This window comes from Scyliorhinus torazame, chromosome 8 (genome assembly GCF_047496885.1).
Source record: "Scyliorhinus torazame isolate Kashiwa2021f chromosome 8, sScyTor2.1, whole genome shotgun sequence".
Lineage (NCBI taxonomy): Eukaryota > Metazoa > Chordata > Chondrichthyes > Carcharhiniformes > Scyliorhinidae > Scyliorhinus > Scyliorhinus torazame.
In genome coordinates, this window is record NC_092714.1 from 183,336,721 (window position 1) to 183,363,958 (window position 27,238).

Below are 27,238 nucleotides of genomic sequence, written 5' to 3' on the forward strand. Positions count from 1 at the left end.
GGAGGGTTGAGGTGACAAATTGTTTCAAGGATTGTGAAAACCTCAAGGGCATCATAGATCAAAATGCTAGAAGCAACAAATTCAAGATAGTTACTACTGAATCCAGGTGGAGAAATTTCTGTACTTAGAGAGTGGTTCGAAAGTGCACAGAAAGTGATCAAGGCACTTTCTGTGCACAAATATATTAAGACACATTCAAATTGAAATGAGACCAATACAGAGAGAAAAGGGCACGGAAAGATATGCTCAAGGCTGAAATGAAGCCAACAAAATGGGAGGCGGCACGTGTGTGGGAAGAACACAAGCATGGACTCATTAGGCCGCAGGTAATTCTGTGCCATCAGCTTTATCAGTGTTGTGAATGAAATGTTGTATTTGGACAATAATTGACTAAGAGCGCGATTCAACCACTGTGTTGCACCCGGCTCAGATCTAGGCATGCCGGCTAAATAGTGGGAATAGTGGGCGCGAACCTGTTTGAAGCAAGAAGACCCTGCGGGACCTGGTGCGCGACATTGATCCAAATAGGACCCTGATGATGCCATCGAAGAAATGCTTTTGCTGATTGCTGGTGCTTTTGTTGCTCTTGTGGTGAGTGCTGCATGTAGGCGGCATGTCACTGTGGGTTAAACACGCTGGAAGTCAAGGATATTCAACTGCACCTTGAGTGACAGTGGAATATGTGGATGCCAGGATTTGGTTTCGGTGAGATTGGTATGTGTGGGAGGGCCTGCACAGCTGCGTCTCTTGGACGGAGAATGGCACTGATACGTGGAACAAGTAACACATTGATAGACAGATCATTTCTACAACAAAGTTCTGGGCATGATAACATATTCTCAGGCTTATCCTCCGTTTCTGTTGAGGAATCTGCGAGGGGTGATACCATGGGTGGGATTCTCCAATCCCATGGCAAAGTGCCAACGCCGTCGTAAATGCCGTAACGTTTTACGACGGCATGAACGGGCTGCTCCCAGGACTAATTCTGGCCCCTACAGGGGGCCAGCACGGCGCTGGAGCGGTTCATACCGCTCCAGTTGCCGATCCCGGTGCGAACAGTGTGCCGCTGGATCCGCGCATGCGCAGTTGCACCAGCACCAATGAGGACATGTGCAGTGGCTGCCGATCGGTGGGCCCCGATCGCGGTCCAGGCCACATCAGAGGCCCCCCCGGGGTCGGACCCCCCCTACAGCCACCACCCGTCCCTTTCACGCCGAGGTCCCGCTGGCCCAGAGCAGGTTAAAACGGCGCCGGCGGGACACAGCTCTTTTCTTACGGCCGTTCGGCCCATCCGGGCCGGAGAATCGGTGGGCGGCCGCTTAGAGCGGCCCGCGACCGGCGCCGCGACAACCACGCTGGCGCCAATTCTCCGCTCTGTGGAGAATCACGTGCCGGCGTCGGGGCGGCGTGGCCCGTTCACGGGAATTCTCCGGCCCGGCCCAGGGCTTGGAGAAACCCGTCCTGTGTGTTTGGATTTTTTGTGTGAAAATGAGTTGATATAACTTTCTATTGGTATCAATATGGAACGGGGATGTTTCCTCGTTGTCTAATGGTTAGTGTGATAAGTGGAATATTACATCGTTGATTTACAAATCTTTGCTACTGTTGACTGTTTAATAGACAAAATATTCTCAACTCTCAAGTGCCTCCTCCAAGGGCCGGCGCGTGCTATGCCTCAGAGGATGATTAGTGCTGGGCATTTCAAGGAAGCTTTGATGCCTGAACAAATTGCCTGAACCCTGGAAGCGTCAGCACCATTGAAGCAGCTGCCAATAAGCAAACACGAAAGAGCTGGGTTTCAACATTGGGGAACCTCTCAAGACCAAATGGTAAGTGTGTGCATCAGGGGAGTGCATCGGATCATGGCTTCCCTCCTGTTACCAACAGAGGTCTGGCATCTAGGGGTTCCTGATGTGGTTGGGGGTGAGTTTGCGAGCACAACTAGTTTGCTAGCACAACAACATTTGCTAGCACAACTAGCTCAGTGGATGGCACTCTGAAAGAAGGCAGGAGAGTCATGGTAAGGGTGGGGGACGAGGTGCTGGACAGCATGTGTTGCAGGAGACTCCATCTGAACAAAGAGACCGTGGGGCACGTGTGCTACGTCCTCTCAGTCATGGATCCCCGTGAAGGAGGAGGACAACCTTTCCTGGTGGCTGTTAAGGTTCGCACGTTGTCTTTCGGAGTGGGATTCGCAGTGTCTGCATTGGAGTAGGTTTTGCGGTCTGTACAATAAAATAATAATCGCTTATTGTCACAAGTAGGCTTCAATGAAGTTACTGTGAAAAGCCCCTAGTCGCCACATTCCGGCCCCTGTTCGGGGAGACCAGAACGGGAATTCAACCCGGCCTTTTGCCTTGTTCTGCATTACAAACCAGCTGTTTAGCCCACTGTACTAAACCAGCCCCTGTGAGGCTGCTTGCAGTGTGTGTATTGGAGTGGGTTTCACATTTTGCATATAGATGTGGATCTAACAGTGTTTGTACATGAGTGTCATTACAGCAGTTCTGCTCACAGTGTGCGTTTCGGAGTTGTGTTCATTGTGTATGTGTAGGAGTGATGTTTATAGTGTATGTTTCAAAGGGACATTTGGCAATGTGCATATAGGAATGGGGTTCACAGGCTGTGTATAGGAGTAGGATTCACAGGGTGTGTATGGGAGTGATGTTCACAGGGTGTGTATCGGAGTGGGGTTCATAGGCTGTGCATAGGAGTGGGGTTCACAAGGTGAGTATAGGAGTAGGAGTCACAGGGTGTGTATGGGAGTGATGTTCACACGCTGTGTATAGGAGTGGGGTTCACAGGGTGTGTATGGGAGTGAGGTTCACAGGGTGTGTATGGGAGTGGGGTTCACAGGCTGTGTATAGGAGTAGGATTCACAGGGTGTGTATGGGAGTGATGTTCACAGGGTGTGTATCGGAGTGGGGTTCATAGGCTGTGCATAGGAGTGGGCTTCACAGGGTGTGTATGGGAGTGAAGTTCACAGGGTGTGTATAGGAGTGGGGCTCACAGGGTGTGTATCGAAGTGGGGTTCACAGGGCGCGTATAGGAGTGGGGTCCACAGGGTGTGTATAGGAGTGGGGTTCACAGGATGTGTATAGGAGTGGGGGTCACAGGGTTTGTATAGGAGTTGGATTCTCAAGATTTGTATAAGAGTGGGGCTCACATAGTGTGTATAGGAGTGGGATTCACAGGTTGTGTATGGGAGTGGGGTTCAGAGGATGTGTTTAGGAGTGAGGTTCACAGGCTGTGTATAGGAGTGGGGTTCACAGGCTGTGTATAGGAGTGGGGTTCACAGGCTGTGTATAGGAGTGGGGTTCACAGGGTGTGTATTGGAGTGGGATTCGCAGTGTATGTATAGGAGTGGGGTTCACAGGCTGTGTATAGGAGTGGGATTCACAGGGTGTGTATGGGAGTGATGTTCACAGGGTTTGTATAGGAGTGGGGTTCATAGGCTGTGTATAGGAGTGGGGTTCACAGTGTGTGTGGGAGTGAAGTTCACAGGGTGTGTCTAGGAGTAGGGTTCACAGGGTGTGTATCGGAGTGGGGTTCACAGGGTATGTATCAGAGTGGGGTTCACAGGCTGTGTATAGGAGTGGGGTTCACAGGGTGTGTATCGGAGTGGGGTTCACAGGGTATGTATCAGAGTGGGGTTCACAGGCTGTGTATAGGAGTGGGATTCAGAGGGTGTGTATTGGAGTGGGGTTCACAGGGTGTGTATCGGAGTGGGGGTCACAGAGTGTGTATGGGAGTGACGTTCACAGGGTGTGTATAGAAGCCGGGTTCACAGGGTGTGTATGGGAGAGAAGTTCACAGCGTGTGTATAGGAGTGGAGTTCGCAGGGTGTGTATAGGAGTAGGGTTCACATGGTGTGTATAGGAGTAGGGTTCACAGGATGTGTATAGGAGTGGGGTCGACAGGGTGTGGAGAGGAGTGGGGGTCACAGGGTGTGTATAGGAGTGGGGTTCACAGGGTTTGTATAGGAGTGAGGTTCACAGGATGTGTATAGGAGTGGGGTTCAGAGGATGTGTATAGGAGTGGATTCGCAGGGTATGTCTCGGAGAGGGGTTTAAAGGGTGTGTTTAGGAGTGGGGTTCACAGGGTTTGTTAAGGAATGGGGCTCACATGGTGTGTTTAGGAGTGAGGTTCACAGGCTGTGTATAGGAGTGGGGTTCACAGGCTGTGTATAGGAGCGGGGTTCACAGGGTGTGTATAGGAGTGAGGTTCGCAGGGTGTGTATAGGAGTGGGGTTCACAGGGTGTGTATAGGAGTGGGGTTCACAGGGTATGTATAGGAGTGGGATTCACAGGATATGTATTGGAGTGGGGTCCACAGGGTATGTATCGGAGTGGGGTTCACATGGTGTGTATAGGAGTGGGATTCACAGGATATGTATTGGAGTGGGGTCCACAGGGTGTGTATAGGAGTGGGGTTCGCAGGATGTGTATAGGAGTGGGGTTCACAGGGTGTGTATCGGAGTGGGGTTCACATGGTGTGTATAGGAGTGGGGTTCACAGGATGTGTATAGGAGTGGGGCTCACAGGGTGTGTATAGGAGTGGGATTCACAGGGTATGTATTGGAGTGGGATTCACAGAGTGTGTACAGGAGTAGGGTTCGCAGGTTATGTTTAGGAGTGAGGTTCACAGGCTGTGTATGGGAGTGGGGTTCAGAGGATGTGTATAGGAGTGGGATTCGCAGGGTATGTGTCGGAGTGGGGTTCACAGGATGTGTATAGGAGTGGGATTCACAGGATATGTATAGGAGTGGGGTTCACAGGGTGTGTTTAGGAGTGCGGTTCATAGTGTTTGTATTGGCGTGGAGCTCACATGGTGTGTTTAGGAGGATCACAGGCTGTGTATAGGAGTGGGGTTAACAGGCTGAGGATAGGAGTGGGGTTCACAGGGTGTGTATTGGAGTGGGGTTCACAGGCTGTGTATAGGAGTGGGGTTCAGAGGGTGTGTATTGGAGTGGGGTTCACAGGGTGTGTATCGGAGTGGGGGTCACAGAGTGTGTATGGGAGTGACGTTCACAGGGTGTGTATAGGAGCCGGGTTCACAGGGTGTGTATGGGAGAGAAGTTCACAGCGTGTGTATAGGAGTGGAGTTCGCAGGGTGTGTATAGGAGTGGGGTTCAGTATGTGTATAGGAGTGGGGTTCACAGGGTGTGTGTAGGAGTGGGATTCACAGGATATGTATAGGAGTGGGGCTCACATATTATGTCTTGGAGTGGGTTTCACAGGGTGTGTATCGGAGTGGGCTTCACAGAGTGTGTATAGGAGTGAGGTTCACATGGTGCGTATAGCAGTGGGCGTCACAGGGTGTGTATCGGAGTGGGGTTCACATGGTGTGTATAGGAGGAGGGTTCACAGGATGTGTATAGGAGTGGGGTCGACAGGGTGTGTATAGGAGTGGGGTTCACAGGGTTTGTATAGGAGTTGGATTCACAAGATTTGTATAGGAGTGGGGCTCATATCGTGTGTATAGGAGTGGGTTTCACAGGGTGTGTATAGAAGTGGGATTCACAGGGTGTGTATAGGAGTGGGATTCACAGGGTATGTAGTGGAGTGGGGTTCACAGGGTGTGTTTACTGGAGTAGGGTTTACAGGGTGTGTTTAGGAGTGAGGTTCACAGGATTTGTATGGGAGTGGGGTTCAGAGGATGTGTATAGGAGTGGATTCGCAGGGTATGTCTCGGAGAGGGGTTTAAAGGGTGTGTTTAGGAGTGGGGTTCACACGGTTTGTATAGGAGTGGGGCTCACATGGTGTGGTTAGGAGTGAGGTTCACAGGCTGTGTATAGGAGTGGGGTTCACAGGCTGTGTCTAGGTGTGGGGTTCACAGGGTCTGTATAGGAGTGGGGTTCACCGGGTGTGTATAGGAGTGGGATTCACAGGATATGTATAGGAGTGGGGCTCACATGGTGTGTATAGGAGTGGGGTTCACAGAGTGTGCACAGGAGTGGGGCTCACCTGGTGTGTGTAGGAGTGGGTTTCACAGGGTGTGTATAGGAGTGAGGTTCGCAGTGTGTGTAGGAGTGGGGTTCGCAGGATGTGTATAGGAGTGGGGTTCACAGGGTGTGTATCGGAGTGGGGTTCACATGGTGTGTATAGGAGTAGGGTTCACAGGATGTGTATCGGAGTGGGATTCACAGGGTATGTATTGGAGTGGGATTCACAGAGTGTGTACAGGAGTAAGGTTCGCAGGTTGTGTTTAGGAGTCAGGTTCACAGGATGTGTATGGGAGTGGGGTTCAGAGGATGTGTATAGGAGTGGGATTCGCAGGATATGTATAGGAGTGGGGTTCACAGGGTGTGGTAAGGAGTGCGGTTCATAGGGTGTGTATAGGAGTAGGGTTCACAGGATGTGTAAAGGAGTGGGGTCCACAGGATGTGTATAGGAGTGGGGTTCACAGGATGTGTATAGGAGTGGGGCTCCCAGGGTGTGTATAGGAGTGGGATTCACAGGGTATGTATCGGAGTGGGGTTCACAGGATGTGTACAGGAGTGGGATTCACAGGATATGTATTGGAGTGGGGTCCACAGGGTGTGTATAGGAGTGGGGTTCGCAGGATGTGTATAGGAGTGGGGTTCACAGGGTGTGTATCGGAGTTGAGTTCACATGGTGTGTATAGGAGTAGGGTTCACAGGATGTGTAAAGGATTGGGGTCCACAGGTTGTGTAGAGGAGTGGGGTTCACAGGATGTGTATAGGAGTGGGGCTCCCAGGGTGTGTATAGGAGTGGGATTCACAGGGTGTGTATTGGAGTGGGATTCACAGAGTGTGTACAGGAGTAGGGTTCGAAGGTTGTGTTTAGGAGTGAGGTTCACAGGATCTGTATGGGAGTGGGGTTCAGAGGATGTGTATAGGAGTGGGATTCGCAGGGTATGTATCGGAGTGGGGTTCACAGGATGTGTATAGGAGTGGGGTTCACAGGGTGTGTTTAGGAGTGCGGTTCATAGGGTTTGTATTGGCGTGGGGCTCACATGGTGTGTTTAGGAGTGAGGTTCACAGGCTGTGTCTCGGAGTGGGGTTCACAGGCTGAGGATAGGAGTGGGGTTCACAGGGTGTGTATTGGAGTGGGGTTCACAGGCTGTGTATGGGAGTGGGGTTCAGAGGGTGTGTATGGGAGTGGGGTTCAGAGGATGTGTTTAGGAGTGAGGTTCACAGGCTGTGTATAGGAGTGGGGTTCACAGGCTGTGTATAGGAGTGGGGTTCACAGGCTGTGTATAGGAGTGGGGTTCACAGGGTGTGTATTGGAGTGGGATTCGCAGTGTATGTATAGGAGTGGGGTTCACAGGCTGTGTATAGGAGTGGGATTCACAGGGTGTGTATGGGAGTGATGTTCACAGGGTTTGTATAGGAGTGGGGTTCATAGGCTGTGTATAGGAGTGGGGTTCACAGTGTGTGTGGGAGTGAAGTTCACAGGGTGTGTCTAGGAGTAGGGTTCACAGGGTGTGTATCGGAGTGGGGTTCACAGGGTATGTATCAGAGTGGGGTTCACAGGCTGTGTATAGGAGTGGGGTTCACAGGGTGTGTATCGGAGTGGGGTTCACAGGGTGTGTATTGGAGTGGGGTTCACAGGCTGTGTATAGGAGTAGGGTTCACAGGATGTGTATAGGAGTGGGGTCGACAGGGTGTGGAGAGGAGTGGGGGTCACAGGGTGTGTATAGGAGTGGGGTTCACAGGGTTTGTATAGGAGTGAGGTTCACAGGATGTGTATAGGAGTGGGGTTCAGAGGATGTGTATAGGAGTGGATTCGCAGGGTATGTCTCGGAGAGGGGTTTAAAGGGTGTGTTTAGGAGTGGGGTTCACAGGGTTTGTTAAGGAATGGGGCTCACATGGTGTGTTTAGGAGTGAGGTTCACAGGCTGTGTATAGGAGTGGGGTTCACAGGCTGTGTATAGGAGTGAGGTTCGCAGGGTGTGTATAGGAGTGGGGTTCACAGGGTGTGTATAGGAGTGGGGTTCACAGGGTATGTATAGGAGTGGGATTCACAGGATATGTATTGGAGTGGGGTCCACAGGGTATGTATCGGAGTGGGGTTCACATGGTGTGTATAGGAGTGGGATTCACAGGATATGTATTGGAGTGGGGTCCACAGGGTGTGTATAGGAGTGGGGTTCGCAGGATGTGTATAGGAGTGGGGTTCACAGGGTGTGTATCGGAGTGGGGTTCACATGGTGTGTATAGGAGTGGGGTTCACAGGATGTGTATAGGAGTGGGGCTCACAGGGTGTGTATAGGAGTGGGATTCACAGGGTATGTATTGGAGTGGGATTCACAGAGTGTGTACAGGAGTAGGGTTCGCAGGTTATGTTTAGGAGTGAGGTTCACAGGCTGTGTATGGGAGTGGGGTTCAGAGGATGTGTATAGGAGTGGGATTCGCAGGGTATGTGTCGGAGTGGGGTTCACAGGATGTGTATAGGAGTGGGATTCACAGGATATGTATAGGAGTGGGGTTCACAGGGTGTGTTTAGGAGTGCGGTTCATAGTGTTTGTATTGGCGTGGAGCTCACATGGTGTGTTTAGGAGGATCACAGGCTGTGTATAGGAGTGGGGTTAACAGGCTGAGGATAGGAGTGGGGTTCACAGGGTGTGTATTGGAGTGGGGTTCACAGGCTGTGTATAGGAGTGGGGTTCAGAGGGTGTGTATTGGAGTGGGGTTCACAGGGTGTGTATCGGAGTGGGGGTCACAGAGTGTGTATGGGAGTGACGTTCACAGGGTGTGTATAGGAGCCGGGTTCACAGGGTGTGTATGGGAGAGAAGTTCACAGCGTGTGTATAGGAGTGGAGTTCGCAGGGTGTGTATAGGAGTGGGGTTCAGTATGTGTATAGGAGTGGGGTTCACAGGGTGTGTGTAGGAGTGGGATTCACAGGATATGTATAGGAGTGGGGCTCACATATTATGTCTTGGAGTGGGTTTCACAGGGTGTGTATCGGAGTGGGCTTCACAGAGTGTGTATAGGAGTGAGGTTCACATGGTGCGTATAGCAGTGGGGGTCACAGGGTGTGTATCGGAGTGGGGTTCACAGGCTGTGTATAGGAGTGGGGTTCACAGGGTGTGTATCGGAGTGGGGTTCACAGGGTGTGTATTGGAGTGGGGTTCACAGGCTGTGTATAGGAGTAGGGTTCACAGGATGTGTATAGGAGTGGGGTCGACAGGGTGTGGAGAGGAGTGGGGGTCACAGGGTGTGTATAGGAGTGGGGTTCACAGGGTTTGTATAGGAGTGAGGTTCACAGGATGTGTATAGGAGTGGGGTTCAGAGGATGTGTATAGGAGTGGATTCGCAGAGTATGTCTCGGAGAGGGGTTTAAAGGGTGTGTTTAGGAGTGGGGTTCACAGGGTTTGTTAAGGAATGGGGCTCACATGGTGTGTTTAGGAGTGAGGTTCACAGGCTGTGTATAGGAGTGGGGTTCACAGGCTGTGTATAGGAGTGAGGTTCGCAGGGTGTGTATAGGAGTGGGGTTCACAGGGTGTGTATAGGAGTGGGGTTCACAGGGTATGTATAGGAGTGGGATTCACAGGATATGTATTGGAGTGGGGTCCACAGGGTATGTATCGGAGTGGGGTTCACATGGTGTGTATAGGAGTGGGATTCACAGGATATGTATTGGAGTGGGGTCCACAGGGTGTGTATAGGAGTGGGGTTCGCAGGATGTGTATAGGAGTGGGGTTCACAGGGTGTGTATCGGAGTGGGGTTCACATGGTGTGTATAGGAGTGGGGTTCACAGGATGTGTATAGGAGTGGGGCTCACAGGGTGTGTATAGGAGTGGGATTCACAGGGTATGTATTGGAGTGGGATTCACAGAGTGTGTACAGGAGTAGGGTTCGCAGGTTATGTTTAGGAGTGAGGTTCACAGGCTGTGTATGGGAGTGGGGTTCAGAGGATGTGTATAGGAGTGGGATTCGCAGGGTATGTGTCGGAGTGGGGTTCACAGGATGTGTATAGGAGTGGGATTCACAGGATATGTATAGGAGTGGGGTTCACAGGGTGTGTTTAGGAGTGCGGTTCATAGTGTTTGTATTGGCGTGGAGCTCACATGGTGTGTTTAGGAGGATCACAGGCTGTGTATAGGAGTGGGGTTAACAGGCTGAGGATAGGAGTGGGGTTCACAGGGTGTGTATTGGAGTGGGGTTCACAGGCTGTGTATAGGAGTGGGGTTCAGAGGGTGTGTATTGGAGTGGGGTTCACAGGGTGTGTATCGGAGTGGGGGTCACAGAGTGTGTATGGGAGTGACGTTCACAGGGTGTGTATAGGAGCCGGGTTCACAGGGTGTGTATGGGAGAGAAGTTCACAGCGTGTGTATAGGAGTGGAGTTCGCAGGGTGTGTATAGGAGTGGGGTTCAGTATGTGTATAGGAGTGGGGTTCACAGGGTGTGTGTAGGAGTGGGATTCACAGGATATGTATAGGAGTGGGGCTCACATATTATGTCTTGGAGTGGGTTTCACAGGGTGTGTATCGGAGTGGGCTTCACAGAGTGTGTATAGGAGTGAGGTTCACATGGTGCGTATAGCAGTGGGGGTCACAGGGTGTGTATCGGAGTGGGGTTCACATGGTGTGTATAGGAGGAGGGTTCACAGGATGTGTATAGGAGTGGGGTCGACAGGGTGTGTATAGGAGTGGGGTTCACAGGGTTTGTATAGGAGTTGGATTCACAAGATTTGTATAGGAGTGGGGCTCATATCGTGTGTATAGGAGTGGGTTTCACAGGGTGTGTATAGAAGTGGGATTCACAGGGTGTGTATAGGAGTGGGATTCACAGGGTATGTAGTGGAGTGGGGTTCACAGGGTGTGTTTACTGGAGTAGGGTTTACAGGGTGTGTTTAGGAGTGAGGTTCACAGGATTTGTATGGGAGTGGGGTTCAGAGGATGTGTATAGGAGTGGATTCGCAGGGTATGTCTCGGAGAGGGGTTTAAAGGGTGTGTTTAGGAGTGGGGTTCACACGGTTTGTATAGGAGTGGGGCTCACATGGTGTGGTTAGGAGTGAGGTTCACAGGCTGTGTATAGGAGTGGGGTTCACAGGCTGTGTCTAGGTGTGGGGTTCACAGGGTCTGTATAGGAGTGGGGTTCACCGGGTGTGTATAGGAGTGGGATTCACAGGATATGTATAGGAGTGGGGCTCACATGGTGTGTATAGGAGTGGGGTTCACAGAGTGTGCACAGGAGTGGGGCTCACCTGGTGTGTGTAGGAGTGGGTTTCACAGGGTGTGTATAGGAGTGAGGTTCGCAGTGTGTGTAGGAGTGGGGTTCGCAGGATGTGTATAGGAGTGGGGTTCACAGGGTGTGTATCGGAGTGGGGTTCACATGGTGTGTATAGGAGTAGGGTTCACAGGATGTGTATCGGAGTGGGATTCACAGGGTATGTATTGGAGTGGGATTCACAGAGTGTGTACAGGAGTAAGGTTCGCAGGTTGTGTTTAGGAGTCAGGTTCACAGGATGTGTATGGGAGTGGGGTTCAGAGGATGTGTATAGGAGTGGGATTCGCAGGATATGTATAGGAGTGGGGTTCACAGGGTGTGGTAAGGAGTGCGGTTCATAGGGTGTGTATAGGAGTAGGGTTCACAGGATGTGTAAAGGAGTGGGGTCCACAGGATGTGTATAGGAGTGGGGTTCACAGGATGTGTATAGGAGTGGGGCTCCCAGGGTGTGTATAGGAGTGGGATTCACAGGGTATGTATCGGAGTGGGGTTCACAGGATGTGTACAGGAGTGGGATTCACAGGATATGTATTGGAGTGGGGTCCACAGGGTGTGTATAGGAGTGGGGTTCGCAGGATGTGTATAGGAGTGGGGTTCACAGGGTGTGTATCGGAGTTGAGTTCACATGGTGTGTATAGGAGTAGGGTTCACAGGATGTGTAAAGGATTGGGGTCCACAGGTTGTGTAGAGGAGTGGGGTTCACAGGATGTGTATAGGAGTGGGGCTCCCAGGGTGTGTATAGGAGTGGGATTCACAGGGTGTGTATTGGAGTGGGATTCACAGAGTGTGTACAGGAGTAGGGTTCGAAGGTTGTGTTTAGGAGTGAGGTTCACAGGATCTGTATGGGAGTGGGGTTCAGAGGATGTGTATAGGAGTGGGATTCGCAGGGTATGTATCGGAGTGGGGTTCACAGGATGTGTTTAGGAGTGCGGTTCATAGGGTTTGTATTGGCGTGGGGCTCACATGGTGTGTTTAGGAGTGAGGTTCACAGGCTGTGTCTCGGAGTGGGGTTCACAGGCTGAGGATAGGAGTGGGGTTCACAGGGTGTGTATTGGAGTGGGGTTCACAGGCTGTGTATGGGAGTGGGGTTCAGAGGGTGTGTATTGGAGTGGGGTTCACAGGGTGTGTATTGGAGTGGGGTTCACAGGGTGTGTATCGGAGTGGGGGTCACAGAGTGTGTATGGGAGTGACGTTCACAGGGTGTGTATAGGAGCCGGGTTTACAGGGTGTGTATGGGAGAGAAGTTCACAGAGTGTGTATAGGAGTGGAGTTCGCAGGGTGTGTATAGGAGTGGGGTTCACAGTGTGTGTATAGGAGTGGGATTCACAGGATATGTATAGGAGTGGGGCTCACATATTATGTCTTGGAGTGGGTTTCACAGGGTGTGTATCAGAGTGGGCTTCACAGAGTGTGTATAGGAGTGGGGCTCACGTGGTGCGTATAGCAGTGGGGGTCACAGGGTGTGTATCGGAGTGGGGTTCACATGGTGTGCATAGGAGTAGGGTTCACTGGATGTGTATAGGAGTGGCGTTGACAGGGTGTGTATAGGAGTGGGGTTCGCAGGGTGTGTATCGGAGTGGGGTTCACAGGGTGTGTTTAGGAGTGAGGTTCACAGGCTGTATATAGGAGTGGGGTTCACAGGCTGTGTATAGGTGTGGGGTTCACAGGGTCTGTATAGGAGTGGGTTTCACAGGGTGTGTATAGGTGTGGGGTTCACAGGGTTTGTATAGGAGTTGGATTCACAAGATTTGTATAGGAGTGGGGCTCATATCGTGTGTATAGGAGTGGGTTTCACAGTGTGTGTATAGGAGTGGGATTCACAGGGTGTGTAGTGGAGTGGGGTTCACAGGATTTGTATGGGAGTGGGGTTCAGAGGATGTGTATAGGAGTGGATTTGCAGGGTATGTCTCGGAGAGGGGTTTAAAGGGTGTGTTTAGGAGTGGGGTTCACCGGGTGTGTATAGGAGTGGGATTCACAGGATATGTATAGGAGTGGGGCTCACATGGTGTGTATAGGAGTGGGGTTCACAGAGTGTGCACAGGAGTGGGGCTCACCTGGTGTGTGTAGGAGTGGGTTTCACAGGGTGTGTATAGGAGTGAGGTTCGCAGTGTGTGTAGGAGTGGGGTTCGCAGGATGTGTATAGGAGTGGGGTTCACAGGGTGTGTATCGGAGTGGGGTTCACATAGTGTGTATAGGAGTAGGGTTCACAGGATCTGTATAGGAGTGGGATTCACAGGGTATGTATTGGAGTGGGATTCACAGAGTGTGTACAGGAGTAAGGTTCGCAGGTTGTGTTTAGGAGTGAGGTTCACAGGATGTGTATGGGAGTGGGGTTCAGAGGATGTGTATAGGAGTGGGATTCGCAGGATATGTATAGGAGTGGGGTTCACAGGATGTGTATAGGAGTGGGATTCGCAGGATATGTATAGGAGTGGGGTTCACAGGGTGTGTTTAGGAGTGCGGTTCATAGGGTGTGTATAGGAGTAGGGTTCACAGGATGTGTAAAGGAGTGGGGTCCACAGGATGTGTATAGGAGTGGGGTTCACAGGATGTGTATAGGAGTGGGGCTCCCAGGGTGTGTATAGGAGATGGATTCACAGGGTATGTATCGGAGTGGGGTTCACAGGATGTGTACAGGAGTGGGATTCACAGGATATATATTGGAGTGGGGTCCACAGGGTGTGTATAGGAGTGGGGTTCACAGGGTGTGTATCGGAGTGGGGTTCACATGGTGTGTATAGGAGTAGGGTTCACAGGATGTGTAAAGGAGTGGGGTCCACAGGATGTGTATAGGAGTGGGGTTCACAGGATGTGTATAGAAGTGGGGCTCCCAGGGTGTGTATAGGAGTGGGATTCACAGGGTATGTATTCGAGTGGGATTCACAGAGTGTGTACAGGAGTAGGGTTCGCAGGTTGTGTTTAGGAGTGAGGTTCACAGGATGTGTATGGGAGTGGGGTTCAGAGGATGTGTATAGGAGTGGGATTCGCAGGGTATGTATCGGAGTGGGGTTCACAGGATGTGTATAGGAGTGGGATTCACAGGATATGTATAGGAGTGGGGTTCACAGTGTGTGTTAAGGAGTGCGGTTCATAGGGTTTGTATTGGCGTGGGGCTCACATGGTGTGTTTAGGAGTGAGGTTCACAGGCTGTGTGTAGGAGTGGGGTTCACAGGCTGAGGATAGGAGTGGGGTTCACAGGATATGTATTGGAGTGGGGTTCACAGGCTGTGTATAGGAGTGGGGTTCACAGGGTGTGTATTGGAGTGGGGTTCACAGGCTGTGTATGAGAGTGAAGTTCACAGGGTCTGTATAGGAGTGGGGTTCACAGGTTGTGTATTGGAGTTGTTTTCATAGTGTTTTCATAGGAGTGGTGTTCAATATGTGTGGAAAGCAGTTGCTTTCACCTGTGGGTTTCGGGGTGGCGTTCAGAGTGTGCATATCGGAGTGGTCTTCACAGTGTTTGTATCGGAGATGTGTTCACAGTGTGTGTACAGGAGTGGCATTAACAGTGTGTGTCTGGCAATTGTGTTTGCAATGTCTGTATAAGTGTGGTTTCACAGTCTGCATTTCAGAGTGGATTCAGTGTGTGTATGGGAGTGTGTTTACAATGTGTGCAATGTGCATGATAAAGGCTAGGAGCACAGCAGAAGGGAACTCTGCTCTGGGGTCCGATATACCCTTGTTTCATTTGAACTGCTTGGTTTTTCTCAGTTCTGAACAACACTGCTGTGGAGACTGAGAGCTGATCGTCACCTTATGCAAATCACACAGTTGGAAATTAACTCAATTACATAAAACAAATCTGTTCTTTTGAAATTTTTAGTGTGTGAAATCTGTGCTCATTAATCAGTTCGACATAAAGCAAGGAAATTCAGATCAGGTACGGTACAGTTAGATGCAATGCACAGGCTCGAGTTCAGCAACATGCCTCAATCTCAACCACAAGATAACCCAGTGTAAAAATGTTGCTTCTTCTCACACCAATCATCTCTAAATGAAATGACTAAATCAGTTCCAAGTAGCATCGTTGTTCTGTCACTTACAAAATGATAGAATGTTCATCGCGCAGCAAGAGACCATTCAGCCCATTGTCTTTTTTTTTGCACTGAATGCTGAATTTGGTGCATAGTGAGAGTTTGGTGACTGAGGGATTTAGGTGAGGAGGGAGTACGGTGCTCCTTTCATTTTGTTTCCTACATTTCCACAAAGAGCGAGAAGGGAGCCAGGAGTTTACAGAGAGTGCAGCTGACTGGGAGCAGAGTCGGAGGGCGGAGGTCCAGTTGCTCCACAGGGCAGCTATATTCTGCAAGGTAGGAGGGGATGGAGGCTAGGCCAGTCGCATGCTCCTCCTGTAGGATGTGGGTGGTGAGGGATACCACCGGTGTCCCCGCTGACTATACCTGCGGGAAGTGCACCCAACTCCAGCTGCTCAAAAACCGTGTTAGGGAACTGGAGCTGGAGCTGGATGTACTTCGGATCATCCGGGAGGCTGAGGGGGTTATAGAGAAGAGTTACAGGGAAGTAACCACACCCAAGGTACAGGACAAGAGTATCTGGGTTACAGTCAGGGGAAAGAAAACAAACAGGCAGATATTGCAGGGATCCCTCGTGGCCGTTTCCCTTCAAAACAAGTATACCGTTTTGGATGCTGCTGGGTGGTTGACCTATTGGGGGAAGGCCCTAGCGGCCAGGTCTCTGGCACTGAGTCTGGCTCTGGGGCTCAGAAGGGAAGGGGGGAGAATAGAAAAGCAATGGTAATAGGAGATTCAATGGTTAAGGGAATAGATAGGAGATTCTGTGGTCGCGAGCGAGACTCCCGGAAGGTATGTTGCTTCCCGGGTGCCAGGGCCAGGGATGTCTCGGGTCGTGTCTTCAGGATCCTTAAGGGGGAGGGGAGCAGCCAGAAGTCGTGGTGCACATTGGTACCAATGACGTAGGTAGGAAAAGTGGTGTGGAGGTAATAAACGAGTTTAGGGAGTTAGGCTGGAAGTTAAAAGCCAGGACAGACAGAGTTGTCATCTCTGGTTTGTTGCCGGTGCCACGTGATAGCGAGGCTAGGAATAGGGAGAGAGTGCAGTTGAACACGTGGCTGCAGAAATGGTGTAGGAGGGAGGGCTTCAGGTATTTGGATTATTGGAGCGTATTCTGGGGAAAGTGCGACCTGTACAAGCAGGGCGGGTTGCACCTGAACTAGAGGGGCACCAATATCCTGGGTGGGAGGTTTTCTAGTACTCTTCGGGAGGGTTTAAACTAATTTGGCAGGGGAATGGGAATCGGATTTGTAGTCCAGCAACTAAGGCAACCGATATTCAGGACACCAAAGCATGTTGTGAGGCAGTGGGGAAGGGAACACTGACAAAGGAGAGTACTTGCAGGCACGGAGATGGGTTGAAGTGTGTACACTTCAACGCAAGAAGCATCAGGAATAAGGTGGGTGACCTTAAGGCATGGATCGGTACTTGGGACTAGGATGTGGCGGCCATCACGGAAACTTGGATAGAAGAGGGGCAGAAATGGTTGTTGGAGGTCCGTGGTTATAGATGTTTAAATAAGATTAGGGAGGGTGGTAAAAGAGGTGGGGGTGGCATTGTTAATTAGAGATAGTATAACAGCTGCAGAAAGGCAGTTCGAGGAGTATCTGCCTACTGAGGTAGTATGGGTTGAAGTCAGAAATAGGAAAGGAGCAGTCACCTTGTTGGGAGTTTTCTATCGGCCCCCCAATAGTAGCAGAGATGTGGAGAAACAGATTGGGAAACAGATTTTGGAAAGGTGCAGAAGTCACAGCGTAGTAGTCATGGGTGACTTCAACTTCCCAAACATTGAGTGGAAACTCTTCTGTTCAAATAGTTTGGATGGGGTAGTGTTTGTGCAGTGTGTCCAGGAAGCTTTTCTAACACAGTATGTAGATTGTCCGATCAGAGGGGAGGCCATATTGGATTTGGTACTTGGTAATGAACCAGGGCAAGTGATAGATTTGTTAGTGGGGAGCATTTTGGAGATAGTGACTACAATTCTGTGACTTTCACTTTAGTAATGGAGAGGGATAGGTGCGTGCAACAGGGTAAGGTTTACAATTGGGGGAAGGGTAAATACGATGTTGTCAGACAAGAATTGAAGTGCATAAGTTGGGAACATAGGCTGTCAGGGAAGGACACAAGTGAAATGTGGAATTTGTACTACGTGTCCTTTATATGTATGTCCCTGTCTGGCAGGGAAGAGATGGTCGAGTGAGGGAACCATGGTTGACAAGAGAGGTTGAATGTTTTATTCAGAGGATGAAGGAGACTTATGTCAGGCTGAGGAAACAAGGTTCAGACAGGGCGCTGGAGGAATACAAGATAGCCAGGACGGAACTGAAGAAAGTGATTAGAGAGCTAAGAGAGGGCATGAAAAATCTTTGGGGGGTAGGATCAGGGAAAACCCCAAGGCCTTTTACACATACATGAGAAATATGAGAATGACTAGAGCGAGGGTAGGTCCGATCAAGGACAGTAGCGGGAGATTGTGTATTGAGTCTGAAGAGATAGGAGATGTCTTGAACGAGTACTTTTCTTCAGTATTTACAAATGAGAGGGGCGATATTGTTGGAGAGGACAGTGTGAAACAGACTGGTAAGCCCGAGGAAATACTTGTTGGGAAGGAAGATGTGTTGGGCATTTTGAAAAACTTGAGGATAGACAAGTCCCCTGGGCCTGACGAGATATATCCAAGGATTATATGGGAAGCAAGAGATGAAATTGCAGAGCCATTGGCTATGATCTTTTCGTCCTCACTGTCAACAGAGGTGATACCAGGGGATTGGAGAGTGGCGAATGCCATGCCCCTGTTCAAAAAGGGACTAGGGATAACCCTGGGAATTACAGGCCAGTTAGTCTTACTTCGGTGGTAGGCAAAGTAATGGAAAGGGTACTGAGGGATAGGATTTCTGAGCATCTGGAAAGACACTGCTTGATTAGGGATAGTCAGCACGGATTTGTGAGGGTAGGTCTTGCCTTACAAGCTTATTGAATTCTTTGAGGAGGTGACTCAGCATGTGGATGAAGGTAAAGCAGTGGATGTAGTGTACATTGATTTTAGTAAGGCATTTGATTAGGTTCCCCATGGTAGGCTTACGCAGAAAGGAGGCATGGGATAGTGGGAAATTTGGCCAGTTGGATAACGAACTGGCTAACCGATAGAAGTCAGAGAGTGGTGGTGGATGGCAAATATTCAGCCTGGATCCCAGTTACCAGTGGCGTACCGCAGGGATCAGTTCTGGGTCCTCTGCTGTTTGTGATTTTCATTAATGACTTGGATGAAGGAGTTGAAGGGTGGGTCAGTAAATTTGCAGACAATATGAAGATTGGTGGAGTTGTGGATAGTGAGGAGGGCTGTTGTCGGCTGCAAAGAGACATAGATAAAATGCAAAGCTGGGCTGAGAAGTGGCAGATGGAGTTTAACCCTGAAAAGTGTGAGGTTGTCCATTTTGGAAGGACAAATATGAATGCGGAATACAGGGTTAACAGTAGGGTTCTTGGCAATGTGGATGAGCAGAGAGATCTTGGGGTCTATGTTCATACATCTTTGAAAGTTGCCACTCAAGTGGCTAGAGCTGTGAAGAAGGCCTATGGTGTGCTAGCGTTCATTAACAGAGGGATTGAATTTAAGAGCCTTGAGGTGTTGATGCAGCTGTACAAAACCTTGGTAAGGCCAAATTTGGAGGGCTGTGTACAGGTCTGGTTGCCTCATTTTAGGAAGGATGTGGAAGCTTTGGAAAAGGTGCAAAGGAGATTTATCAGGATGTTTCCTGGAATGGAGAGTAGGTCTTACGAGGAAAGGTTGAGGGTGCTAGGCCTTTTCTCATTAGAACGGAGAAAGATGAGGGGCGACTTGATAGAGGTTTATAAGATGATCAGGAGAATAGATAGAGTACAGTCAGAGACTTTTTCCCCGGGTGGAACAAACCATTACAAGGGGATATAAATTTAAGGTGAATGGTGGAAGATGTAGGGGGGGATGTCAGAGGTAGGTTCTTTACCCAGAGAGTAGTGGGGGCATGGAATGCACTGCCTGTGGAAGTAGTTGAGTCGGAAACATTAGGGACCTTCAAGCAGCTATTTGATAGGTACATGGATTATGGTAGAATGATATAGTGTAGATTAATTTGTTCTTAAGGGCAGCACGGTAGCATTGTGGATAGCACAATTGCTTCACAGCTCCAGGGTCCCAGGTTTGATTCCGGCTTGGGTCACTGTCTGTGCAGAGTCTGCACATCCTCCCCGTGTGTTGGTGGGTTTCCTCCAGGTGCTCCAGTTTCCTCTCACAGTCCAAAGGTGAGCAGGTTAGGTGGATTGGCCATGACAAATTGCCCTTAGTGTCCAAAATTGCCCTTAGTGTTGAGTGGGGTTACTGGGTTATGGGGATAGGGTGGAGGTGTTGACCTTGGGTAGGGTGCTCTTTCCAAGAGCCGGTGCAGACTCAACGGGCCAAATTGCCTCCTTCTGCACTGTAAATTCTTTGATAATCTATGATTAATCTGGGACAAAGGTTCGGCACAACATCGTGGGCCGAAAGGCCTGTTCTGTGCTGTATTTTTCTATGTTCTATGTCTCTATGCTGGACCTCAACAAATGCAACTCACTTGTTCCACTCTCTACTTTTTCCCTGTGCAACTGCAAATGCTCCCTTTTCTCATTCCTATCCAATTCTGTTTCAAAAACCACTATTGCCATCGCCTTCAGCACACTCTAAGGCAGCAAATGCCAGATCCTAATCACTTGCTGCATAAAAAGTCCTCTTCGATTCCTTTCCCATTCAATTCAGTTTGTCTTTGTTCTCTTGTTCTCAGATATTTCTACAATGCACACAGTTTATCTCTATCTACTCTGTCCAGACCCCTCACAATTTTGAATTCCACCAACAAATCTCCTCTGATTTCCTCCTCTCTCAAAGAATATCCCCAGCTTCTCCAGTGTAACCCATCTCTCAAATCACTCTTTTCCACCGTCTCTCTAATGGGCTGGCACAAGGCAAGTTTGGACGAGGCTCTTCTATGTGGTCCTAAAATAGGTGATTTATTTCTGCAGGGGGGAGTTGCAGACGGCAGTAATCAGTCAGGGGGAGACATGAACCAGCCGATTGGAATTACAGGTCCCAAATCAGGCCACAGCATAGGCACTGGTTTAACAAATGAAAAGGTAGAAAAGAGCATGGAGTCAGTCTTAATAATTGTAATGACCGTTAAGCACTGGAGTGTAGAGAGAACAGAACCTACAGCAGTGGAGCAGCAAAGAGACATGGGAACAGCAATGGCCTGGAATGAAAGTCTGTCCTCTGCCCTTCCTTCCTGAAAGTTGGAATACTGGGTACAATTTCACTCCTGGGCCCTTGGACCCTCAGATTGAGACAGGCCAAACTAATTTCTGATCAACAAAAGAAACACAGGAAGGATCTAAAGACCTTGAGGGTGCAGAGATTGTACAGACTGTTTTGCAGATATTTAATGGAGGGAAATGGTTTTAATAGAGTACAATGATGATAACAACAACTAGTATTTAAATAGTACCTTTAACAAAGCAGAATGTCCCAAGCTTGATACAGGAACATTATCAAACCACATTTGACACTGAGCTATATAAGGTGATGTTAGGGAATGTGATCAAGACCTTAGCCAAAAAGGAAGGTGTTGAGAATCATCTTAACGGAAGAGAGAGAGATAAAGAACAGACAAATGTATGGAGTGAATTACAGAGATTTGCAGCTGAACTGAAGACAATGGACCTCAGTCTCCCACTACTCAGTTGAAGGACATTTCCACTATTGGATGTTGGACAGCAATGTGATAGTCATAGAGTCATACAGTTAAGAAGAGGTCATTTGCCCATCGAGGCTGCACTGACAAGACTACACTAATCCCACATTCCAGCATTTGGCCCATAGCCTTGAATGTTATGACATTTCAAGTGCTCATCCACATACTTTTTAAAGTTTGTGAGGTTTTCCACCTCTACTACCCTCCCAGGGAGTGCATTCTAGAATCCCACCACCCTCTGGCTGAAAAAGGTTTCCTCAAATCCCTTCTCAATCTTCTGTCCTTCACCTTAAAATTCTGCCCCCTTGTTATTGATCTTTAAACTAAGGGGAACAGCTATTTCCTTTCCACCCTGCCCATACCCCTCATAATTTCATATGCCTCAATCAGGTCCCCCCTCGACCTTGTCTGCTCCAAAGAAAACAACCTGAGCCTATCCAGCGTCTCTTCAAAGCTCAAATGCCCCATCCCAGACAACACCCTGGTAAGTCTCCTCTGCACGCTCTCCAGTGCAATCACAGCCTTCCTATAGTGAGGTGACCAGAACGGCACACAGTATTTCAGCTGTGGCCTAACCAAAGTTTGTATAGCTCCAACATAATCTCCTTGCTATCATAATCTATGCTGTGACTGATAAAGGCAAGTTGCCCATATGTCTTGTTAACTACCCTAATAACTTGTCCTGCTGCCTTCGCGGATCAGTGGTTGCATCACAAAAGCCCTCTGTTCCTCTTAGCTTCCAAGTGTCTGCCCTTCATTGAGTACTCCCTTGTCTTGTTACTCCTTCCAAAGTGCATCACTTTACACCCTTCAGGGTTAATTCCAAATGCCACTGATCTGCTCATCTGACCAACCCATCTATAACTTTCTGCAGCCGAAGACCTTCTTCCTCAATAATAACTGCCCTGCCAATCTTCGTGTCATCCACAAACTTACTTATCATTCCCACCCACCCCCCCCCCCCACAATTTCACCTATATCATTTACATATATCATGAACAACAAGGGATCTAGCACTGATCCCTGTGGTACATCTCTGGACACCAGCCTCCAATCACACAAACAGCCTTCTAGCACCATGCTCTGGCACCTACCATTCAGCCAGTTTTGGATCCAACTTTCTAAGTTACCCTGGATCCCATGCACTTTGGACGTCTTTAACAGTCTCCCATGTGAGACCTTGTCAAAGGCTTTGCTGAAATCCATATACAGTACATAAACTGGACTACCCTTGTGTACACACGTGATCACCTCACTGAAAAATTCAATCAAAGTCGTAAGGCATGACCACCCTCTGACAAAGCCATGCTGCCTGATCAAACCTTGCCTTTTCAAGTGGAGATTAATTTTCTCCTTCGGAATTTTCTCCAACAGATTCTCTACACTGCCGTGAGACTCACTGGTCTGTAATTCTCTGGTTTATCTCTATCACCTTCCTTGAAAAGTGGAACGACATTAGCTGTCCTGCAATCCTCTGACTGTGGTTATTGTCGAGACAGTGTCAGGACAGGGACAGGTGATGGTGAGATAGAGTTGTGCATGCTGTGACATTTTGTATTTGGCTGATATTGCTGAATGCCAGCAGACTGATAAAGACATAGGAAGGGGCCAAAGGGGCGGCATGGTGGCGCAGTGGTTAGCACTGTTGCTTCATGGCGCCGAAGACCGGGGTTCGATCCTGGCCCCGGGTTACTGTCTGTGTGGAGTTTGCAAATTCTCCCAATGTCTGTGTGGGTCTCACCCCCACAACCCAAAGATGTGCATGGTAGGTGGATTAGTCACATTAAATTGCCCCTTAATTGGAAATTTTTTTTTAAAAAGGGGCCACAGGATAGATCCTTGGGGAATAGCTCAGGAAATGGTGAGGGAGTAGGAAGAGAAGCCAGTTGGCAGTGATTTTTTGGCAATGACTGGATAGATTAGGGTGGAAGCAGGCGAGAATTTGGACGTGAATGGATAGAGAAAAGGATTATATAGACCTGCTTACATAGCAAGGTTAGACAGATATATACTGGCAATAAACAAAGTTAGGAGGGAGTCCAGTGAAGGTAAAACTGTTTCATCACTGGTAGAACGATCAGTAAGAGGAGGACACAGATGTAACATAATTGGCAAAGGAATCGCAGGGGGATAGGTGGAAAATTTTCTGTTGTAATGAATTGTTGTGATCTGGAATGCACTGTCTAACGGAAGCAGATTCAATGTTGACTTCAAAAAAGAATTGAATAAATACTCAGATAAATGCTGTGGAGTATGGGGAAGAGCAAGGGGGATTGAACAAAATGGAGGTACGATAGATTAAACAACCTCTTGCTGTGGTATAATCCTTTCCTGCAAAGGACAAAATATCTGGAAAGAGAGAAATCTAGATGTGAAAAAAGAGGGAAATGCAGCAAATATCGATTCATACATTTGTTGGGAGTTCTTTCCACACCACAGGCTTTGTGCTCTTTTTTCATTGGTACGTGAGATGATAGCTTACTCTGGTTGAATCGAGGAGGGTTATCATTTATGTCCGTGATGGTGATTGTCACAGTAGTTGATCCAGACAATCCACCCAGCTGTCCTGCCATGTCCTTGGCCTGAATTACTAAGACGTAGTGGTCCTTCTTTTCACGGTCCAGATTAGCTACAGCGGTTCTGATTATTCCTGCACAAAGCACAAAGAAGAGGGAATAGGATAAATTGCCAAACCTTGCAGTTCCTTCATCCTTAAAATGTTAAGAATCCTTTACAAAACATATGTAACTTAGCTAAGATTTTTTTGAATATGTTTTTATTCAGGATTTCATTTTATACAATACAGGATAAACACATCTGTGCAGACCAGATACAATAATACAAAACAAAACATTGGAGGTAATCCCAGGTCCTGAGCCTCCTTACCCCCCTGTCCTTTTTATTTTACTTTAAAATATTTCCATTGACTTTTTATAACTGTACACTATACTATAGGTGAGGGAGACAGTTTGTATGTACAATTTTGTTCCTGTTGCCTGATGTTTTCCTGTGTTCCTCCATTGCTGCCCCCCTCCCTCCCTTGTTCCTTTCTGTTCTGTGAGGCCCTATCTGCCCTCACTGCACCGCAACCCGCCCCCCCACCCCCACCCCTCTTCCTTCCTATCCGCTATTGGCCTTAAACAGGTTTTGGAACAGGCTGATGAATGGCCCTCATGCTTTGTGGAAGCCGTCATCCGACACTCGGGTGGTGTATTTGATCTTCTCCAGGTGGAGAAATTCCGTCAGCTCTGCCAGGCAGTCCGCAGCTGTGGGTGGTGCTGCTGATTGCCAGCGAGCAGGATTCTCCGTTGTGTGATTAAGGAAGCAAAGGCAAGGGCATCGGCCCTCATCCCCGTATGTTGATGGATTCTGGGAAATGTGTCAGAACATTTGCATATTGTCCTGTTTTGGTGACACTATACAGAGTCGATTCACAACAATTTCCATTTGCTGTATTGTGTACCAGGGCTGGCACAACAGCCACTCTGTGTAGCAGACAATCTATCTATCCTGTTTATCTAAACAACCTTCACAAGCCACAGGAACCATTCCAAGGTGGCATGGAATCTGTGCGGAGGGACTTTCATGCTGAGGAGATCCAATCCAGGAAAGATCTGCCAGAAAAAAGTGCTTTGTCTATTTGCCAAACTGGAACAGTATTCTTTGGTAAACATCAAACCACTTTGCCAATCAAAAACTGGTGATGCGATGTCCAGTCTGTGGCTGGGGACTGTGGTCCTAAACCTGGACTTCCAGCTCTGATTTTAGAAAGAGGCCATAATTCTCCGATTGCTGCGATTCACTTTTCCCGCTGGCAGTGCATTCCCGCCCATGGGGTTCCTGGCAGCGTGCGGTGGTTTCAATCGGAAATCTCATTGACAAGTGGTGGGAAGATTGGGTTCGGGCATGCACTTGGGTTGCCGTCTCCGCGCTGGCCCCGCGCAACATGGTGGAGACCTACAGGGGCCCGGCGCGGAGGAACATCGGCCCCCACCGGGATAAGCCCCCCCGCCGATCGGTCGGCCCTGATCGCGGGCCAGGCCATCATGGAGCCCCCCCCCCCCCCCCTCCCCGGAGTCAGATCCCCCCTCCCCCTCACCAGGCTGCCTCCCACAGCCAGAATGCCGAGGTCCCGCCGGGTAGGACCACATGAGAACAACGCCAGCGGGACTCGGCCGAACTCGGCAGGCACTCGGCCCATCGCACGGAGAGAATCGCGGGTGGGGGGGCCCCGTTGAGCGGCCTCTGACCAGCGCCATGCCAACTGTGCCGACGCCATTGGCGCCGATTCGCCAGAGAATCGGTGGGCCGGCGCGGGATTGGAGAATCCCGCCCCATGTGTGTGCATGTTTGCATGTTCATGTGTGTGTAGGTACATCATCCTAACTGCTTCACCACTCAGCATAATATTTTTCATTTTCACACACAAGCTCCTGTACACACTCATGCACATAACTCATACAAAGTAAACACCACACACAAACACCACATAGCATGCCCACACAGACATCGCACAACTTCCATTTCCAAGATTTTCTATCGCAATGAGAATTATAGAACATCGAACATACAGTGCAGAAGGAGGCCATTCGGCCCATTGAGTCTGCACCGACCCACTTAAGCCCTCACTTCCACCCTATCCCCGTAACCCAATAACCCCTCCTAAACTTTTTGGACACTAAGGGGCAATTTAGCATGGCCAATCCACCTAACCTACACGTCTTTGGACTGTGGGAAGAAACCGGAGCACCCGGAGGAAACCCACGCAGACACAGGGAGAACGTGCAGACTCCGCACAGACAGTGACCCAACGGGGAATCGAACCTGGCACCCTGGCGCTGTGAAGCCACAGTGCTAGTCACTTGTGCTACCATGCTGCCATAAGAATTATGTTAATTCTTTCAGGGCAGGTTAACCCTGTAGATCTATTAGTAATGTAAGTAATTCTGCAATTAAGTTGCTTAAGCTCAGCAGTGCTGAAACGGCCCCACCCATGGCCTGGTTTCTGAGTTCAATCAAACCAGAGAATGCTTGACCCCAAAATAAATGTCTTGAAATAATGGGTCATCAACTTTCAACGAAGAGAAGGTTAATGAGGAAATCAAACTAGTAGATGGACCAAATTCAAGTAACACAGCATGCAGGGTGACCATTCAATCCATTGTTCTGGTTCGGAGATAAACTAGTCCTTCTCCCTCTTCTCTTTCTGCCACAGCCTTCACTGCAAATCTAATAAAATTCAATTCCATTTTGGAAGTTCCTGTTTAGCACAGGGTATTCTTGATCATAGAAACTCGGTGCATAAAAGAATTTTACCTCGTCTCCCCTCTGGTTTTTCACTAATGTCTCATGGAACGACTGAAATTTCACCTGGTGGAGCGACAGGATGACGTATGTTGAAATACACACACAAGCCTCACTCCACAAGACTTGCCAAAATACCTCGTGCTTTCTATTACTCAGTATTCAGCTAGTTCAGGATCATCACTTTTTCTGCCCAGGAGTAGGGAACAGGATTCTCCGAGTCTGGGCAATGTCAGAGAATGGGCGTTTACGCCAAAACCTGGTCCGACGCCTCTCCCGCGATCCCCAGAATCGCTCAAGAATTGCGCGCGCACGCAACCCACGTGGCGCGGGTAGGTGGCCATTGACAGCGGACACCCCAGGATTCTCCGAGGTAAACTGGTTGAGTTCCCGATGGCGTGGTTCTAACCACCTATCAGCCGTCGGGAACGGCCGGTGGCGGCTTCGGGCTCAGTCCGTGGTCATCCTGGTGGGGGGCGGGGGGATCGACCACCGGGTGGGGGACCTCATGGACGGCCAGGCTTCACAGACCCGTGGGTGCACGCGATCTCGGGGGGCTTAAATTTCTCGCGCTGCTCCGCGGGCTGAATCCGTCATGTCCTATGGGTCGGCCGCTGCAGGCCGCCGCCGTGCGCATGCGCGGACTCGTGACCGGAAGTGCGGGCCCCGTATCTGCAGCCAGAGCTGTGAGAAGCACTGCAGGGCCCTGGTACCCCCTGTAGGAAGGAGAATCACTCAAGACTTTCTTCAGGAAAGTCCTGAGTGATTTGCCAGTGTTTTTAAGCTGGCCTGGTGTGATAGCCCTGTTATTGGAGAATCCCGCCCTTGGCATTTGGCCCACAGAGCGCTGAGGAGTGCAAATTCTCAGTGGAGCTAATGTCATGGCTGTGACCCAGTGGTAGAACTCTCATTCCTTAGAAAATGGGTCATGGGTTCAAATACCACT

At 49.5% G+C, this 27,238-nt stretch overlaps 1 protein-coding gene across 1 annotated transcript in view; it reads right to left on the reverse strand.

The window, feature by feature from the left end:
• The window catches only part of LOC140428295 (cadherin-22-like), a 1,238,550-nt gene that overhangs the window by 499,642 nt on the left and 711,670 nt on the right, over positions 1–27,238 (reverse strand). The window contains exon 5 of the mRNA XM_072514610.1: positions 23,471–23,638. Coding sequence (XP_072370711.1) covers positions 23,471–23,638 — 168 coding nt within the window. The remainder of the gene's footprint in view (positions 1–23,470; positions 23,639–27,238) is intronic.